Here is a 20,376-nt window from a genome sequence, read left to right as displayed (position 1 = left end):
TGTCCTGCCTGCCCTCAAGTTTATAATCTTGAGGAGGGAGTAGCCAAAATGGACAAATAAATACATAGCAACAGAGGGTAAAGAAGGTTCCAGGTAGAGAGAACCGCAAGTGTGAAGGTCTGTCCTACTGGAGATACTTGGAGACAGAGAGGGAGAAAGTGTATGAGTGAAGGCTGGGGAGGGAAGCAGCAGCTGGATTATGCAGGGCTTGGTGGGTCATGGTGAGGGGCTTGGGTTTCTATTCTAACCGGGCTGGGCAGCCAACGGATGTCTTAAGGATAACTGGTAGAAAGGACTCACCAGCACACAGCAGGTGCTTTCAAGATAACATGAGTGCTGACTGGGGGCAGTGGTTCACCCCTGTAATCCCAGCACTTTGGGAGGCCAAGGCAGGCAGATCACCTGAAGTTAGGAGTTCAAGACTAGCCTGGCCAACATGGTGAAACCCCATGTCTACTAAAAATACAAAAATTAGTCGGACATGATGGCGGGTGCCTGTAATCCCAGCTACTTGGGAGGCTGAGGTAGGAAGAATCGCTTGAACCTGGGAGGCGGAGGTTGCACTGAGCTGAGGTCGTGCCATTGCACCCCAGCCTGGGTGACAGAGGGCCAGAATATGAGCTCAAAACTCCGTCTCAAAAAAAAAAAAAAAAAAAAAAAAAAAAGAAAAAAGAAAAAAAGAAAAAAATGGTAATATGAGTGCTTAGTAATTACAAGCATGATGGGAAGTGCGGTTGGTGCTGTATGGAGATTCTGACAAAAGCTACAATAAGCTGCTTAGACACGTTGAGCCCATGTCCCTGAGTCCACCCCAAACATACCCCAGTGTGAGGAGAAGGGACTGTGGGATTTAGCTGGCACCTTGACAAGTGACTGAATGTCCGTGAGTCTTATTTTTTTTATTGCTCTCCAGCTCCCCTAGCCTGCTGGACTTCATAATACTTGTCACTACCTAAAATTATGTTATTTGTTCTCTTGTTCTTCTGCTTCTCCCACTAGAATATGTGCTCCTTATCAGCAGGATTTTATCTTGTAGACTGCTATATCTTAAGTACACTGTCCAGTACATAATAGATGCTCAATAAATACATGTTGAGTGAATGAATAAATGAATGAATTAATTTTATGGTATGTACCCAGTAAAACAAGACTCAAAATCAAGCTCATTTTATTGAAATGTATAAAACCATAGCTGATCACTTTCTTCTTCCAATTTTTCCCATTGTCATTTCTTCAGTTAGTTCCTTCCACTATCATCAACAGTTAATAAAATGCTGTTTCATTATTTTTTAATACAAAATTTATGTAGAAATAGGGTCTATGTTGCCCAGACTGGTCTCCAAATCCTGGCCTCAAGCAATCCTCCCACCTCAGCCTCTGAAATTGTTGGGATTATAGGCGTGAGCCACTACACCCAGGCTATTTTTTTTTTTTTTTTTGAGACGGAGTCTGGCTCTGTCGCCCAGGCTGGAGTGCAGTGGCCGGATCTCAGCTCACTGCAAGCTCCGCCTCCCGGGTTCACGCCATTCTCCTGCCTCAGCCTCCCGAGTAGCTGGGAGTACAGGCGCCCGCCACCTCGCCCGGCTAATTTTTTTTGTATATTAGTAGAGACGGGGTTTCATCGTGTTAGCCAGGATGGTCTCGATCTCCTGAACTCGTGATCCGCCCGTCTCGGCCTCCCAAAGTGCTGGGATTACAGGCTTGAGCCACCGCGCCCGGCCCACCCAGGCTATTTTTTTAAATGTTTTTTTTTTCCTATGGAAATAATTCAGATTGCTGCCATTTTCTGTAGCATTCATCACTTAAAAATTTTTAATTGCTACAACATTCTTTTTATAATTTTGTGATACAAAGTAACAAAGGTAGAAAACAATAGGTGGTATTTTCAATGTACTAATGCTATTTAATGAAATAATAATACCTGTATGCTGGGGAAGAGATGCCAACTTAAAAATATCCAATTGAATATTCACATAAATATACTAGTTAGATTCATACTCTGCTTTTTTGTTGTTTTTCATACAGGACTCTAGATTAAAAAAAAAAACTGCAACAAATCCAACAAGAAACCTAAAAAAACTAAAATAAAATGAATGAGAGACAAAATCTTGCTAAAAGTGCAAGGCGGTATTGGGGAAAAATTATGGGTTTTGAGAACAAACTTGGGATTAGAATCTGGTCCATGAGTTAGTATGAGTGTGTAATTATGAATAAGCTATTTGGTGTTTTTGATTCTGTGAAACAGAATAACACCCATCTTATTGGGGGGTATAAGGATTAGATGCAACGCTTAGTAGATGCTTTATGAAAGGCAGCCATGCATGATTATCAATATTTCTGATATTTTAGCAAATACCCCCTTTGTGCATAAACTAGTTTATATGTCATCACGATACAAAATAGTTCACATCAAACCAATTGCATGTTAATGTTATTGAACTTTTAGAACAGTAATGGACTTTAAACTGGTCCCTGACCTTTTTGGCACCAGGGAATGGTTTTGTGGAAGATAATATTTTCCACAGGGGTTGCGGGGGAAGGCGGTGGTTTACGGGGAGATAGGAATGGTTTCAGGATGAAACTGTTTCACCTCAGCTCATCAGGCATTAGATTCTCATAATGAGTAGGCAACTTAGGTCCCTTGCATTGCATGCACAGTTCACAATAAGGTTCACGCTCCTATGAGAATCTAACGCCGTCATCGCTGATCTGACAGGAGGCGGAGCTCAGGCGATAATGCTCGCATTCCTGCCACTCACCTCCTGGTGTGTAGCCTGGTTCCTAACAGATTTACCAGACACTAACAGATCTGCAGCGTGGAGTTGGGGACCTCAGCTCTAGGACAAAGGTTTTCAAACTGTGCTCAGAGGAACTCCTGTCTGCAGCATGGGACGGTGGGTTGAAGAGGGACAGCCTTCTTGAAACAGCATAGTTCTATATATTAGGCTTTGGCTGAAGAGAGGACTTTTCTAAGGAATAGAGAAATGAAACCAGATTGGAAACTACCAACCTCCCTTATTATACAATCAAGAAAATGAAGACTTAAGGATCATGTTAATGGCAGAACTGGAACATAAGTCCAGTGTTTCTTCCACTACACTTTGTCATTGCTGTTATTTTTTGAGACAGGGTCTCATTCTGTCATCCAGGATGGAGGGCAGTAGCATGATCAGGACTCACAGCAGCCTTGAACTCCCAGGCTCAACTGATTCTCTGCCTCAGCCTCCCCAGTAACTGGGACCACAGGTGTGCACCATGCCTGGCTAACTTTTGTATTTTTTGTAAAGACAGGGTTTCGCCGTGTTGCCCAGGCTGGTCCTGAACTTCTGGGCTCAAACGGTCTGTCTGCCTTGGCCTCTCAAAGTGGTGGGATTACAGGTGTGAGCCACTGTGTCCAGCCCGGCTATTTTTTATTTGAAATTACACAATAGACATTTTAAAAACTAGGTCTTGGTTAGCAGTGCACAATTCTTTTTTTTTTTTTTTTTTTTGAGACGGAGTCTTGCTCTGTTGCCCAGGCTGGAGTGCAGTGGCGCGATCTTGGCTCACTGCAAGCTCAGCCTCCCGGGTTCATGCCATTCTCCTGCCTCAGTCTCCCGAGTAGCTGGGACTACAGGCGCCCACCACCACGCCCGGCTAATTTTTTTTGTATTTTTAGTAGAGACGGGGTTTCACCGCGTTAGCCAGGATGGTCTCGATCTCCTGACCTCGATCTCCGCCTGCCTCGGCCTCCCAAAGTGCTGGGATTACAGGCGTGAACTGCCACGCCCGGCCAAGCAGTGCACAATTCTTCATTTAATTTTGGTTGTTGCAATACCCAAAGAAAGAGAATCTTTGTTCTATTTTTAAAAATTAGGTGTTACTGTACAAATTTTATCTATTAACATTAGTTGGAACAGTTTTACATAAAAGATGAAAGTAACCTTCATTGTCCTCCACAAACGGTACTTGGCATTTTAATGGCGTGAGCTAATAAAAGATTGACAAGGGTATTGTCCCTTTAGTATTTTGATCCGTTCTAGGACATCTAACATCAAGATCAGTTGATACTGTGTCTACCCGATACACACGTTTGTTTTTATATAGTTCTAATATAAGTTATTGATCTACCTGTGGAATTATGGAAAGCCAGTCAATTCAACAAGGTATAACAAGTCATCACACCATGTTTTAGGCACTGTGTTAATAGGGGTACGGTTGTGTCCTTCTTGCTGTCATGTAACTTAAATTCTAATGGAAAAGAAACAATTAAGCATGTTAATATAAACAAGGTTTTGGCTGGGCACGGTGGCTGATGCCTATAATCTCAGCACTTTGGGAGGCCAAGGTGGGTGGATCACCTGAGATCAGGAGTTCGAGACCAGCCTGACCAACATGGTGAAACCCCATCTCTATTAAAAATACAAAATTAGCTGGGCATGGTGGCATGTCTGTAATCCCAGCTACTTAAGAGACTGAAGCAGGAAGATCGCTTGAACCTGGGAGGCGGAGGTTGCAGTGAGCTTGGATCACGCCACTGACCTCCAGCCTGGGCAACAAGAGTGAAACTGTCTCTCAAAAAAAAAAAAAAAAAAAAAAAAAACCAGAAACAAAAACACCCCAAAAATCAAAAACAACAAGATGTTGCCATATTAAAGGATGAGGAATCAGCCTTGAGATGGTGAACTTAACAGGCAAAGTAACTTCAGCTGACACCTGAACGAGGGCAGCCAGTTAGTGGAATAACTAGAGGGAAGCTTTCCAGTAAGGGAATAGGCTGTGGAGCAAAACAAATAGGGCAGTGGACCGAGATGAGGCCTGAGAGGAAGCAGGGCATGGATTATGAGGAACTTTGAGGTCATGGCAAGGTATTTGGATTTTATCCTAAGTATAATGCAGAGTTTTAAAGAGGGAGCAACACAATCAGTTCTGACTTAATTAATGCTTGGTACTAGGCCCATGGATCATAAGGAACCTGTACAAACCTTTACAGGCTGAAATGCCCCAGGTCAAAGACAAATCCTCATCTCACTCCAGCTGGAGCAAGGACTGCTGCAGAAACTACTCTCAGTGCTGAAGGAGACAATGCCCTGACCATACCAACTCCTGACAAGTCATGGGGTTAAGACGCAGCCATGCAGTAACTGCCAACCTAAAGTGAAGAAACAGCTAGGTGCTTAGGTGCTTATGAGTCCAGGGGGCCAACGTGGAGGCACAAGCTCAGTTACACAGCTGCACAGGTGTCCAAGGAAGCATTTCAACCATAGAAAACAAAGAAACCAGCATTCTCCTCACCCCCAAGGGCCAGGAATTTCATCCTTTCTTAGCCAAAGCCACTTCTACTGGAATGTTTTTATCACACATTGGAGAACCAACATTTAATTTTGCTTCTGTACCCAGTTTTGGTAGTGATGCTGCCGAAAGGTGGATTCTCTCACATATCCATTTTCTAGGGCTGGCATAACAAAGTACCACAAACTGGGTGGCTTCAGTGAGTTATTGTTTCACGGTCTGGAGGCTGTTAAGTCCAAGATCAAAGTGTCAGGAGACTTGGTTCCTTCTCAGTGTAAGGGAGAATTTGGTCTATGCCTTTCTTCTTGCTTCTGGAAGTTTGTTGGCAATCTTCAATATTTCTTGATTTGTAGAACCATCACCCCAATCTTTGCCTTCATCTACCCATCGTGTTCTCCCTGGGTGTGAGTCTGTGTTCAAATCTCTCTCAGGTTTTCAAAAAGTATGGTACTAGCCATACTGAATTAGGGCCCACCCAAATGACCTCATTTTAATTGGATTACCCCGTAAAGATCTTATCTCAAAATGAAGTCACATTCTGAGGTACTGGAGGTTAGGACTCCAACCTATCTTAGGGGACCACAATTCAACCCGTAACTCTGTAAAACACAAAGGTTAGATAGCATTAAAGTCTGGGCTCAAAATTATGTCAAATAAGAGATACCAGGAATAACTTCCTTCTTCATGGTTTGATTGCATTTCTTTGTCAAATAAAAAACAAACACAAAATTAGTTTTGGGTTTTTAATACTCTCTGATGAAATGAATTACTTCCAGTAACTGCCATATACAGGAAACTTACCTGCTGCAGTGGCTAAAATTTCTATCCCTATTGGTTAGAATGAGAAATCATCCACAGGTTCTTACCTAGAGATAACTCTAAAAACACCAAATCTTTTTTTTTTTTTTTTTTTGAGATGGGGTCTCTGTTGCCCAGACTGGAGTGTAGTGGTGCTATCTCAGTTCAGTGCAATCTCTGCCTCCTGGGCTCAAGCAATTCTCATGAGAACCTCAGCTTCCCTAGTAGCTAGGACTACAGGGACGTGCCACCACACCTGGCTAATTTTTGTACTTTTATTGAGACAGAGTCTCACTCTGTTGCCTAGGCTGGAGTGCAGTGGTGAAATCTTAGCTCACTGCAACCTCTGGCTTCCGGGTTCAAGCAATTCTCCTGCCTCGGCCTCCCAAGTAGCTGGGATTACAGGAACACGCCACCATGCCTGGCTTATTTTTGTATTTTCAGTAGAGACAAGGTTTCGCCATGTTGGCCAGGCTGGTCTTGAACTCCTGACCTCAAGTGATCCACCCTCCTTGGCCTCCCAAAGTGTTGGGATTACAGGCGTGAGCCACTATGCTGGGCCTCAATTTTTGTCTTTTTAGTAGAGACGGGTTTTTGCCATGTTGCCCAGGCTGGTCTCAAACTCCTGGGCTTAAGCGATCCACCTGCCTCAGCCTCCCAAAGTGCTGGGATTACAGGTGTGAGCCACTGCACCTGGCCCCAAAACACCAAATCTTGATGTTTGGTGATTTTAAATATACATATTGTGGTGTCCAAATAGACCCTGTCACAAAATAAATAAAAAAAAAAAGATTTGGTGTTTTAAAAGTTGTCTCTAGGTAAGAAAGTGTGGATGACTTCTCATTCTAACCAACAGGTATAGTTTATGAGAATTAGGAGAGGTCTTACATATACCTTATTGAAATGAAGCATTTGTCCCTTTAAAATTAAACCTCAAAAAAATAAAATCGACAAATGGGTTCTGTATGAATTTACCTTTTGCTCTGTATATAAAGTAAATCTTAAAGATTCCATCAGGGAGATTATCTGCCACTAATAAATACATGTACAAAATATGGGTAATTGATTATATTAAAATCAGAATAATCAAAATAGTGAATGTAACAAAACCCAACTCGAAAAATTTAGCAAATGGATACTCTGGTCTACGAAAGTTTTGAAAAAACTGAGTCCTAACACTAAATGCTTTCTGTTGTTCCGTGGCTGCATGGCACATTTCCACACTTTTTTAAAGTTAATGGTGGTGATGCCTTGTACTAACACCTAGTCCAGCAGTCTACTATCTCTAGAACTAGGTTGTTGCCTTACAGTTTAACAAATCCTTACTTGGACTTATTTTCCAATGATTTTCATTTGAATATGGCCTCAATCCTCAAAGTTCCAATTTAAAAATTCTGAGTTTCTTTGACCAAAATAGAAATTTGATAATTTCTTATGAATCTTATTCTTCTAAAGTTTTTAAGCATAAAGGTTGTTTTCTAAACATCAAAAATAAAAACTTGCTAATTTTAATTTTTTGACCAGAATTACTTCCTTTAGCTCGTAAGGTTCTGAAGCTATTTTACATGAACAAAAGCAAACACAAACAGTATTTACTATGCCAGGCACCTTTTTAAGGGCCTTACAGAAAATGGCATGACACTTACAGGTATTTTTATTACCGATGACAGGTGAGGGAACTAAGGCACAAAGAAATCAAGCAATTTGTTTAAGGTGACACACGGTAATGGTGGAACTGGGATTGAAACCAGAGTTGTCTGGCTTCAGAATCTGTGCTCTCAATCACATGTCATATTGCCACTCTCGAAATAACACAAGAAAATGTTTTTTTTTTTTTAAATTTTATGAAAGACAAACCAAAATATAGAAATTCAAAGTTTCATTTCGGCAGCCACCATGAATTATGCTTTTTTTATACATAGCTTTGACAAACATTATCTATTGTGTAGTTATATCAACTTTTTTCAATTCCAAAGAACGAGGACATAACTCATACAAATTTATTTTAAATATGCCTTAAAGTCAGAATTAAATTGATAAATGAATTAATCTATTGAAAAAGTGTCATTTTACATCCATTCTGGGTATTACCACAAATTTTAAAAGTAGAAGCATAGTATTTGCCAGTATTTTTAAAAACCGAGTCAATACAAATTAGTCTCAAAGTTCTTGAAAATTAGTAAGTAATTTTTCCCACTACTTAACCATAACTGGAATAACCTTTGAAGAAACACTACCAGCAAACTTTAGACAACAATTATAAAACCAGATTGTTGGCAGAGGACACAACAAAATGTAGGTTAGAAAATTCATAAACATACATTTATTCAGGAAATACAATTACTAGAATCCTTGATATTTCAATGATCATTCCACATTATAAAATATTCACAAACATGTAGTTTTTAAAGTCGTCATGCTGACATTCTTTTTGGATAAGCCATAACCATTTCTTCTATTAAATGCTATAATATCCATTTTAATTGTAAACAAAGTACTTGAGCCAAACTACTTAAGTACTTGAGCAAAAGAACTTTAAAAATCTTGGAGGAGGAGGACAATGATATTTTTTAAAAACATATTTGAGGCTGGGCACGGTGGCTCATGCCAGTAATTCCAGCACTTTGGGAGGCCGCGGGGGGTGAATCATGAGGTCAGGAGATTGAGACCATCCTGGCTAACATGGTGAAACCCCGTCTCTACTAAAAATACAAAAAAATTAGCCGGGCGTGGTGGCACACGCCTGTAGTCCCAGCTACTTGGGCGGCTGAGGCAGGAGAATCGCTTGAACTGCCTTGAGGCGGCGGAGGTTCAAGTGAGCTGAGATTGCACCACTGCATGCCAGCCTGGGCAACAGAGCAAAACTCCATCTCAAAAAAAAAACAAAACAAACAAAAAAACCAAAAACATGTTTGAATCATCAAATCCTAAAGAACTAGGCTGTTATAATCTACTACTACACTAACAAATCAAGTGCTCACATTAAGACAGCACATAAATTAACGACAATACTGCTCATCTGCAATTTTTAAACATGCTTTCTCAAGTAACAGACACATATTCTTGTAAGTTTTAAAGGCAAAGGGGGCAGATTGATGACAGACATAAAAAGCTCACATTTAAACTACTGGTAGATTTTATTTAAAAAAAAAAAAAAAAAGAAGAAGAAAAAAAGGTAAGACTGTAATTACTTCCCAAATAAGAAATGCCAAGTACCTTTTATTCCTAAAGAAATTACTTGGCCAGGTGCAGTGGCTCACGCCTATAATCCTAATGCTTTGGAAGGCTGAGGTGGAAGCCAAAGAGTTTCAGGCTGCAGTGAGCTATGATCATACCACTGTGTTCCAGCCTGGGAGACAAAGCAAGATCCTGTCTCTTTAAAAAAAAAAAAAAAAAACACAAAAAACTAAGAAATATAATTAATCATTAAGTAGCTGCAAATTAAACTGTTCTATTCTGATACTTCCTGACAGTGTCCAGTGTAATCAGATCATTTTATAATGGGTTCTCAACCCTAGGTGTCCTTTAGAACCACTTGGAAAGCTTAAAAAAAAAAAAAAAGTGGTTTTGATTTAATTGTTACGGAATAGGACCCAGGTATCAATTTTTTAAAGCTCTGCTGGGCTTTCTAATATGTAGCTAAGATTGAGAATCACTAAGTCAACACATTTTGATATATCAAGAAAATAAACGGAAAGGGGGGTGATAATTTATATTTGTAATTGACAAATCAAACATCTATCATATACTATGTACCTAGTTTTATTCATGAATCATCCATTTCTAAGATAAAAATTCCCATCATTTCCTCACTGCACTAAACCACCACTGTACATCTCTGGCAATGAATGATTGTATTTTTCTATGGTCAAGATTTAAAATTCTGGGATACATTATGAAAACTGCATTAATGAAAACAAACTACTGCTATTCATGCTCAACAGCAGCAAGCTAAACTACTATATTTGGCTCCTTTGAGCTACCCTTATTTTAAGAATTATAAATAGGTGTCAACCCACACAAAGAACAGATTGTGGATTACCGTAGGGAAAAAAAAATAGCTTACTCAACTTACTAAAAGTTTCAACACCAAAAAAGATTTAACTTGGCTGAAAGTTATTAAACAGCTGAGACACAGACCCAGGAAACTATAATTTATAATGAAACGTTGATACATCCGTAAAAGCTATTGCAGCTGTAGCTATACTAAAATAAGATTTCTTCAGGGTTTACTTACCCTGAAATGCAAGAATACAAGCATAACAATAATATTACTGTTTTTATATGCACCAATACCTCTCTTTAATATATAAAGCTCTACAACAAATACCTCTAATAATTTTACAATTAAATTAAGTCCATACTTCTATACTACTTTGGTCTCAACATTTTTAAAACATCAATTAATTTTGAAAATATACAATTTAACAACATGATCCTATCAATAACAAGCACATTTTGCAGTGGATTAAAGACACATTCAACCATGCAATCCAGTGTTCAATACCTAAATGATAAATAACAATGCCGATTGACTTTTGTTTTGAAAAATCATTGAAAACTGGAATAATCATCTGAGACTCACTCACAGAGATCACAAACATGCAGAAAAAAGCATACTATTCTTCCTGAAGGAATGTTACAAAATGCCCACTCTTTTATACAAGGTCAATAACGATGCCAAATTACTTATATTTTTCAATCCATCATCTTCTAACATTTGTCACTTAAGTTTTTCTTAAAGTACACATGTTCCTGTAAGTTGTGACAGAAAATGAACCTCAACTCTCAGTCTTTAAGACCTCAGTCACAGTCACACACTAATAGCTGCCTTTTAGTATAATAGTGACATCCAGTGGACAAATGAAATATTTCTCAAATTCCCATATTTGAATCATAAACAAAAGGTGCATCTCTAAATCCAACAATTTTAGTATGAGTTCCTATTTTGATGGAATCTACAGATTCTCATGAAAACATCACATCATAATTTCTATGTATCTTAAATATATCCTCTTTTCTTCCTAAAATCAATTATTTAAATTGAGCTAGTAAGAATGTCTACTCTCGAAGCTAGTGAGGTTAATGGTATTACTTTTCCTTTTTTGCTTCAGCTACTTCCCACCACAAAATAACTGGTTTCTCTCTAGGAATGGAAGGACCAAAATATAGGGGAAATACTGTGCATTTAAATAAAAATGAATAGTATTTAAAATAAATTGCAAAAGATGAAATCTGAACCTGTTTTGCATTTATAATTTGATGTATTGTTGAATATAAATAGGGATGTAATAAGTAATGCTATCGATTACATCCTCTTGCCTCAATGTTCAAATATTAAGAATACATCCTTTAGCAATGATTGTTTCAGTGTTTAAAAACTTACTTTTATAAATCAATATAAATGAATATCCATTATATATTATGCTTAAGTAAAAGTGAAAAAACTTGCACTGGGCTGAGTCATGATTTACCACTGGTTTTGTATATATTGTGTGTGTGTTCAAAGTACAAAATGCAGCAATGATGTTAACATTGACGGTGTAATGAACTGCTGTAGGTGAGACTGTTATGTTTAACTTCTTGGAAAACCTGTAAAGAAATTTCACAGGTTAAAAAAAACAGAGTAAGCAAAAAAAGAATTGGAGAACTTTACTTTTAAATCAGCAGCCAAATGAAGAAAACTTTTCCTTTCTAAAAAAAGATTAAGAATGTAAAAGTACATTTTAATATTAAAAAAGCATTTTAAAAAATCTATAACAACTTTATGACAAAATCTGCATTTGAAAAAGGCCTGTAAAAACAGTAGGACAGAATTGCCCTCATCACCTTTTACTTTTTCTTGTCAGAAAAAAGTGTATGCATCTCTAGAACCATAAATGATGTTAAAATAGGCATTTATAAAATGGCAAGGAGAATTTCATGATAAATTTGTTTGTTTTCTTACAATCATTGGCATTGCAGCCATTAGTAAGTCACAAGGAAAACTTCTCTAGCTAAAATGCAAAATGAAATATCAAGTTTTGAAATGTATTAGGTCTGTTGCCTGCGTTTTGCTGATCTCATTTTTTCAAAGCGCGACTCCATTTCTTCTAAGACTTTGGGTGTATATCGCACCACTAATTTAACCTTTCCTTGTGCAGCTTTCAGCAGCTCTACAGCTTTTTCATGATGTTCTCCTTCAACACTCTAGGGGAAAAAAAAACAAACCACCATACACTAAGTTTTGAAAGTAACTCAAAATGCAAAAATTATTAAAATATATATAAGGAAGACAGTTTTAATGTTATATTATTCCAACATTATAAAACTAAGAAATAATCCTGCCTTACCATTTTAATCTATATGAAATCCTCTCTTACATATATTCTGTTTATAATCTAAAAACTGGCTTTTAAGTTCCAAATAATTAGCATATCAATCTATATGCCTTATTATGTCAGTAGATCAAGCAATTGCCGTAAGAGTAAAATTAGGGTAGACTTCTGATTTAATGTATTGCCTTTAATAAAGAGCTTATGTCATAAAAATTACATACACTAAGCACTGCTAATTTACACTGCAAAATACACTTACAATGCTTAAAAAAAAAAAGGATCACTGTATTAATAGTACTGCCTAGGATTCCCTCAAGGCATTTCTAAACCACGAGTTTCTTAGGTTTCTCCTATAACTCAAATACGCCCCCAGGTGGTCACAACAGATCACTACAAATAGAAATAAAATTCATCCTTACCACGCCATTAACAGAGAGGAGTTGATCTCCACGTTTGAGGCCCCCATGTCTATCAGCAATTCCACCTGGAATTATTCGAGATATATAGATTGGAGAATTTTGTTCTTTGCCTCCCATAATATTGAATCCAAGGCCCTCTTCTGTTTTTGGTAGCTCAACAACTCGAGGATGAGAATGTCCTTCACTGGCAGCAAATGCAGCAACAGTAGCCTGAAAGCAAGTTTTACGTATTAAAAGTATGACTTTTATTTACTTCGGTTCTTATGTCTCTTTAGCTGAGATTACAGGCACCTGCCACCACGCCCGGCTAATTTTTTGTATTTTCAGTAGAGACAGGGTTTCACCGTGTTAGCCAGGATGGTCTTGATCTCCTGACCTCGTGATCTGCCCACCTTGGCCTCCCAAGTGCTGGGATTACAGGCGTGAGCCACCGCACCTGGCCTCTTTTTAAAAACTACTTTTGAGCACGTATTTTGACGTCTGAATACTCACAAATTCACTGGTGACTCTGAGAAGGTAAGCTAAACAGAAGGTATTTTAGAGATGACAAATGAATAATTCTGAGTTACACAGGAAATGTTATGATTTTTCAGGTCATTCCTAGCCCATCCAGCGCCCAGTCTCAGTCTTTGGTGCAGTCCCATATGCACAGGGCTTGGCAAGCAGACTTGCTGGGCATATGGACATTATACATGGTAAGGAGGAAAACCCCTCTCCCACCATGCCAGCAGCCCTGAGCTTTAGATCTGGATTGCCCAACTCCTTCAGGAGCCTCTGTGCAGGACACGACCTACCTATGTAATCAACATGCGGTTGTCCCTATATGTAATCATTTTGGCTTCTACACTATTTGTACCATATACTAAATATCTAAGATGTCAAGAAATAACTCAATAATGAGAAAAAGAGAGGTACATATAGCCAATCTGAATGTTTTTGTTGCTTTAGTTAACTAGTCACAACTAAAAATCCCCATAGAAGATGAAACAGAGCCATATCTTATTTAAAGCTCAAATTTAGACTAATCTAAACTAATTATAAAGTTGAGATTTTGTTTCACTTTGCTTTTAAGGGTAATTGTCTAGTACCTTTTTTTTGTGATGGATCACAAAAATGGGAAGGAAGAAAGAAATCAAGATTTACTGAATACCCGTTATCTTCAAAGACATCAAGATTTACTGAACACTCGTTATCTTTGAAGAAATCAAGATTTACTGAATACCCGTTATCTAAGGCTCAGAAATTCAGTAGGCTATCAAAGTCACACAACTCAGCAATTAAAACCATGTTTCTCTGGTCTTTTCTACACTGACAAACTACATCCACGTGTTTAAGCATTTGTATTCAACAAAGAATCCACCATTTCCTTCTGAAAGCCGGTAACTATCCATAAACAATTATCTGCTGATGATTAATTTAAGTCACCGACTGCTGGTATTATCCTGTTCAAACCACCTATCATGAATAGTGAGGTCAATACCTAAATTATTTGCGGAAAACAATGGCACAGAAATGCAGATAATGTAAAGAAGAAAGCACAAATCAGCTCGGGGTAGTACCACAGCTCTATCATATGCTATTTGTGTGGTTTGGGGCAAATAACCTCACGCTTCCTCATCAATAAGATGAAGATAGTAATTCATATCTTAAAATTATGATTAGATTTTGTATAATGAATATTATATAGTATCATATATGTAACATATACAACACAATTATATATTGCACGATATTGTATGCAAGTAAGTACATTTCTATTGCATTATCTAAACTGCATAACATAGCTTATGTAAAGCTATTTATCATGGACCATTTATGTAAAGCCAGTAGAAACAAATGTCTTCTTAGTACTTGAGAAATTTGGTGTAGCTTGAAAGATACATGTTAGTCTTCAAAGTAAGTTTATTACGAATTTAATAATTGCATATTTTAAACTTCTAATTTATGAAGAATTCTCACTTTTGGTAAACAAAAAAATTTACCTTTGCAGTAGCGTTTGCTCTCACTTCGGGACTGCTACTGATGTCCACAGTCTCATAGACATGTTCATATACCTGTAAAAGCCAAAGTTATATCTCAGAATATACCATGCTTGAGTTCTCTGTGAAGTTAAAATTTCAGGCAAAGTTATGCATCTTTATGTTTTTTCTATCAGAAATTCCAAAAATGAAAGGGATTGGTTTTAACGTTTTCTGAAGTTTTTCTTAAGAAATTTTGAACGCAAATTTAGAGTATTATCTGACCTAATTAACTCAAATTTTTAGTAAATTTTAAAGATGTTTACTCACCTCTCTCACAGCATTGCAGAACTCACTTTGAAGGACTCTTTGCAAAGCCTGAAGTTTCTGTGGTGGTACTTCTCCACTCCTTTGTAGTTTTTCCAATAATTCAATTGCTCTACAAATATCTAGAGTTAAACACACAGATAATTTTCTCGAAGGGTTTTCTCAATGCCTATGTAACAGTGTAGCACTTAGGATTCATTCTTCAAGGGCTAATAATATACAGACAAGAGTGGGGAAAAAAGCATTGAATTTGCACATGTGTTTGGTGGGGAGGAGACTGTGCGTGTGTACACACATGAAGGGTGAGAATGTAAAATGTAAGAACACTAAATTTTACAGTAGATAGGAAAAACTACTGAGATTACAGAAGCATAAAGTAAGACCTCGGAGAAACACAGGCAAATTGAACACAAAATACCAAATGTCATCAGAAAGGACTGCGACTCAAACGTGACCATTACATGAACATTGTACTGCTTCAGAAAAGCTAGCAATATTGTCAGAAACTAGTCAACAAAAATTTACCAAATTATCATTATTAGTAACCAAAGCACTGAACGGTACAAGGCACTATAAGCTAGTAAAATCACTGATCATTTCTTGAAAGAAACATGATACACAGGTAGATAACCATTAAAGAGCAGATGCAGTGAGTGGCAGGGACACATTTAAAACAACCGTAAAAATGCAAAAACAAGCAGTACAAATGAACTAAACTGATTTTTTTTCACCTTAATTAACATTGTTAATTCAAACAAGCTCAAACACTTATGTTTATGAAAGAGAAAAATAAAAACAATTAGCTTTGTGACCGTGGGCAAGTTACATGACTTCCTTATGTCCCAGTTTCTTTCACTGTAAAATGGAAATAACAGTACCTTCCATATAAGGGTTACGAGGAAGAGTTATGAGTTCAGTTAACGACTGAACCACACAATACATAAAAAAGGGCTCAGCAAGCAAAAATGTTATGTTACACTGGTACCAATTAATCATAAGAAATACTGGCTGGGCATAGTGGCTTATGCTTGTAATCCCAGCACTTTGGGAAGCCGAGGTGGGTGGATCACCTGAGGTCAGGAGTTCAAGACCAGCCTGGCCAACATGGTGAAACCCCATCTCTAATAAAAACAAAAAAACCAAAAAAAACAAAAATTAGCCAAGCATGGTGGCAGGTGCCTGTAATCCCAACTACTTGGGAGACCGAGGCAGGAGAAAGCCCTTGATCCCGGGAGGCAGAGGTTGCAGTGAGCTGAGATTGTGCCACTGCACTCCAGTCTGGGTGAAAAGAGTGAAACTCCATTTCCAAAAAAAAAAATAAATACCAACCAAACCAAAAAAAGCCTAAGAGGTTGTATACATTTTTAGAAATGTATGAAGCATGTTAGGGGATTCCCATTGAGAAGTGCGAGGATAAATGTTATGAATTGAGACATTTTTAGAAGATTCAGGAGGTCAGCTATAATACTGTTATCTCTACTTTTTTTTTTTTCCCAAAAACTGTTTTTGTACAGTTTCTGTACCCCAGGTACTATAGTGCCCAGTATTCCATTACTGCTTTGCTTCCTTTTGACTTAAGTAGAAGATGTTTCTGATTTCATGTTATACTCAAGGACTAGAAATTTTTCTTTATATAGTATGGCCTTCTTCGTGTTTGCAGATAGAAAACTATGAATAAATGCAGTAAAGAAAGATATTTATTTATTTATTTATTTATTTGAGAGGGAGTCTCACTCTGTCACCCAGGCTGGAGTGCAGTCGCGCAATCTCCACTCACTGCAACCTCTGCCTCCCAGGTTCAAGAGAGTCTCTTGCCTCAGCCTACTGAGTAGCTGGGATTACAGGGGTCCACCACCACGCTTGGCTAATTTTTGTATTTTTAGTAGAGACGGGGTTTCACCCTGTTGGTCAGGCTGGTCTCGACCTCCAGACCTCGTGATCCACCCACCTTGGCCTCCCGAAGTGCTGGGATTACAGGCGTGAGCCATCAAGCCCGGCTGAAAGATAATTTATTTATTTATTTATTTGAGACGGAGTCTCCCTCTATTGCTGAGGCTGGAGTGCAGTGGTATGATCTTGGCTCACTGCTACCTCCGCCTCCAGGGTTCAAGTGATTCTTGTGCCTCAGTCTCCCGAGTAGCTGGGACTACAGGTACCCGCCACCACGCCCACTTAATTTTTGTATTTTCAGTAGAGACAGGGTTTCACCATGTTGGCCAGGCTAGTCTCGAACTCCTGACCTCAATTGATCTGCTCGCCTCGGCCTCCCAAACTGCTGGGATTATAGGCATGAGCCACTGCGCCTGGCCAGAAAACAAATTTTTAAATTTGTGGTAAAGAAAGCTTAAACTTAAAAAGTTAATCAAATGCAATGGAAGCAAATAGACCTTCACCATTCTGATTTCCCATCACCAGAATGACTGATAAATGGGGACTGTTGGTTCATCAATTATTTTGATTTATAAAGTTATAATATGTAAGTCATATAAAAATTTCCAATGAAGAAAAAAAAAACGGAAAAAAATAAAATGCTTTTGACTAAATCTAAAATGTAGCTAACATGTGCTCAAATTTGTGTTTCATTAGATCATAGTTTGATGATTTAGAAGGCACTCTAAATCATATGTGATCAGGTGCTGTATTGTAATTGTACTGTAGGATTTTCTGCTGTAAGATTGTTGGGAGTGTTTGTTAATAGAGTATGTTAGAATTGTAAACAAGAATCAGAGGTGATGTAATCTGACTTTCTTACCCTGCTAAATGGCAACGACTAGTACAGCTGTCTCAGTAACTGTGGGGAATTCGTTAGGACCTTCTTCAGATACCACAGATATCAAGATCTGCAGATGTTCAAGTCTCCGATATAAAATGATGTAGTATTTGCATATAACCTTATGCATATCCCCCCTCCATACTTTAAATAATCTCTAGATTACTTACAATATCTGATGCTATGTAAATAGTTGTTATATCACATTGTTTAGGGAATAAGGACAAGAAAAAAATGTACATGTTCTATACAGACACGATTTTTTTCTCTGAGTATTTTCAATCTGCAGTTGGCTGAAACGTGGAACCCATGCATATAGAGGGCTAACTGTAATTCATCCTAAGGGGCTAAGCCTTCTACTGAAGAATGGAAAAGAAGTCTGTTAACAGCAAAAAACAAAGCCATGACTATCAAAACTAAATGCCACAGAAGTTCCACATTTTGTGTTGCATTTAAAAATACAAAGACTGGTCGGGCGCAGTGCCTCACGCCTATAATCCTAGCACTTTGGGAGGCCGAGGCGGGCGAACTGCCTGAGCTCAGGAGTTCGAGACCAGCCTGGGCAACACGGTGAAACCCCGTCTCTACTAAAATACAAAAAATAGCCGGGCGTGGTGGTGTGCGCCTGTAGTCCCAGCTACTCGGGAGACTGAGGCAGGATAATTGCTTGATCACGGAGGCGGAGGTTGCAGTAAGCCGAGATCGCACCACTGCACTCCAGTCTGGGCGACAAAGCAAGACTACGTCTCCAAACAGCAACAACAAAAACACAGAAGACCACCAATATGTTAGAATCTTAACAACTAGCTTTCAAAGAAGAAACCTACTCCTGTTAACACCAAACAGATTTGTTCCCATCCATAAAACAGTGCTACTGTGCTCAAGAGGAAGATGTCACAGACTTAGGCCTAACTCGGCAAGTCTTCCCAGAGTAGCTAGTCCTCTAAAATGATGCTTTAATTGGCTTAAGGGTAAGAATCTCATTTACAGTGAGACTTCCAAATGGTGAACGCAGTAAAGAGCAAATCAGCAACATTAAGTGCACATTTCTTTGTGGGAAGGCATTAGGAAAGAAGTTTTTCTAAGTACAGTAATTCTAAAAATGTGTTTTCTTAGGGAACAATAGTAGTATTTAGACTGTAACTGCAAATGTTAATATGTGCAATATAATTTCAGTCTCCATCCTATAATTTTTTTTTTTCTTTAACCACAAGTACTCAAAATGTTTATTTGTACTTCTCAGCTCCTATCAATGATTTCTAATGCTGGTGCATGAAAAGCATGCTTGAAATTGTTTGAAATAAAGGATTAGGGACAGAGTGGAATGCTGGAAATCTGTAAAAGGACTGGAAACGCTGGAATGCTGGAAATCTGGTAGGCGCATAGCCAGTTATTTTCACAGGCTTCTCTAAAAAAAAATCACTCAGAAGAGGAGGTTTTATTTTCCTTGACAGTCTGCTCTAGGAAGCAATCAGCCAACCAGTTTGCAATTGTAGGGTTTGCAAGAAATGAAAAACACTGCACCTGCAAGCGTTTTAGCATCTACCACTATTCTGCTTACTTACGTAACCTCCTTCCCAAGACCAAGTGAGTAGGATTGTTTTAAAGCAACCTCTCCATTTCTAGGAGGGGCACAAAAGCTAGCAAATACCCCAACCCAAATACAAGCGATGTTGTGGAAAAAGTAATGAAGGAGTATGTGTGTAAACAAGGGGGAAGGGAGGTTCTGTTGAATTGTACCGTGTGTGTTCTCATGTTGTACAGGCATTGAGTGTAGTCTGTGCGAACCGGGTGTGTGACGTTTGCTTTTCGGGTATATGGGTCTCTGAATGCTGCTTCTGCTGTGCCCACCAAGGGAGCGCGTGTGCGGCGTGTGTCTGCGAAGCGGGCAGGTTGTGTTTAGTTGTGCTGTGCTTCGGGACAGTCCGTGTGAACAGAGGAGAGCTTAGAGTAACAGTTGAAATACCGTAAGCGCCCTCACTAAAGCCAGGCACAGAACAACGGTGGCCTCAGGCGCCGGCACAAGGGATAGCCTGGCTCCGGATCTCAGGGCCTGGGTCACTCCTCCTCCCCTCCAGCGACACAGCACTCTCCCAACCCTTCCACCAACCTCGGCCGAGCCTCGGCTGCACTCACCCCTCTCCAGTCGCACGGGTTCCCCTAACGCCGCCATCTTCTCCCTAGCCCACAGACCCACAGGAAATGACGACAGAAGGGCTGAGGTGGAGGGGCGGGGCCTAGAGGAAGCCGGAAAAGTGAGTACCGGCTAGTATCGCGAGATCAGGAGGGTGGCCGAGGGTGTCGCCGGGGCCATCAGGGTAAGGGTACCTGGACTTGCGGCTTTTGAGGTTGGCCTGGCTCCGCTCCTTCCGCGGTGGCGAGGTTCCCCGGCCTCCTAGGGTTGGAAAGAGCTGCTTTCATGACTCTCGTTCCCTGCCTCGGGCTTCCCTTATCCGAATCGCTTCGAACCCTTGGCTCCACGTAGAGGAGTCAAGCCTGGATTCTAGTCCCACCTT

General features: G+C 39.2%; 1 protein-coding gene and 1 long non-coding RNA gene across 8 annotated transcripts in view; one reads left to right on the top strand and one right to left on the bottom strand.

The window, feature by feature from the left end:
- Positions 1-8,055: 8,055 nt before the first annotated feature.
- LIN7C (lin-7 homolog C, crumbs cell polarity complex component) lies at positions 8,056-20,057 on the bottom strand. The gene is made up of 5 exons (XM_005578353.5): positions 19,997-20,057; positions 15,094-15,212; positions 14,788-14,859; positions 12,806-13,015; positions 8,056-12,258 (listed from the first exon to the last, which is right to left on the bottom strand). Exons 1-5 carry the CDS (start codon positions 20,031-20,033, stop codon positions 12,103-12,105), a joined length of 594 nt encoding a protein of 197 aa, XP_005578410.1. The 5' UTR covers positions 20,034-20,057; the 3' UTR covers positions 8,056-12,102.
- Positions 20,058-20,128: 71 nt separating this feature from the next.
- LOC123568769 (uncharacterized) overlaps positions 20,129-20,376 on the top strand; it is a 171,216-nt gene continuing 170,968 nt past the window's right edge. For all 7 annotated transcript variants that reach the window (XR_012423363.1, XR_012423362.1, XR_012423361.1 and 4 more), the window contains exon 1: positions 20,129-20,178. This is a non-coding gene — a long non-coding RNA (uncharacterized lncRNA). The remainder of the gene's footprint in view (positions 20,179-20,376) is intronic.

This window comes from Macaca fascicularis, chromosome 14 (assembly GCF_037993035.2).
Source record: "Macaca fascicularis isolate 582-1 chromosome 14, T2T-MFA8v1.1".
NCBI lineage: Eukaryota > Metazoa > Chordata > Mammalia > Primates > Cercopithecidae > Macaca > Macaca fascicularis.
Note: the sequence above shows the minus strand (reverse complement) of the source record. Positions and strands in the feature narration are given on the sequence as shown.

What these genes read in the sequence shown, in the direction of transcription:
- LIN7C (XM_005578353.5), bottom strand. Translation starts at nt 20,033, where the DNA reads ATGGCGGCGTTAGGGGAACCCGTGCGACTGGAGAGGG. An exon ending in GAGCAAACGCTACTGCAAAG is followed by an intron (nt 13,016 to 14,787) that starts GTAAATTTTTTT and finishes ACTTGCTTTCAG; the next exon opens with GCTACTGTTGCTGCATTTGC. An exon ending in TCCTCTCTGTTAATGGCGTG is followed by an intron (nt 12,259 to 12,805) that starts GTAAGGATGAAT and finishes TTTTTCCCCTAG; the next exon opens with AGTGTTGAAGGAGAACATCA.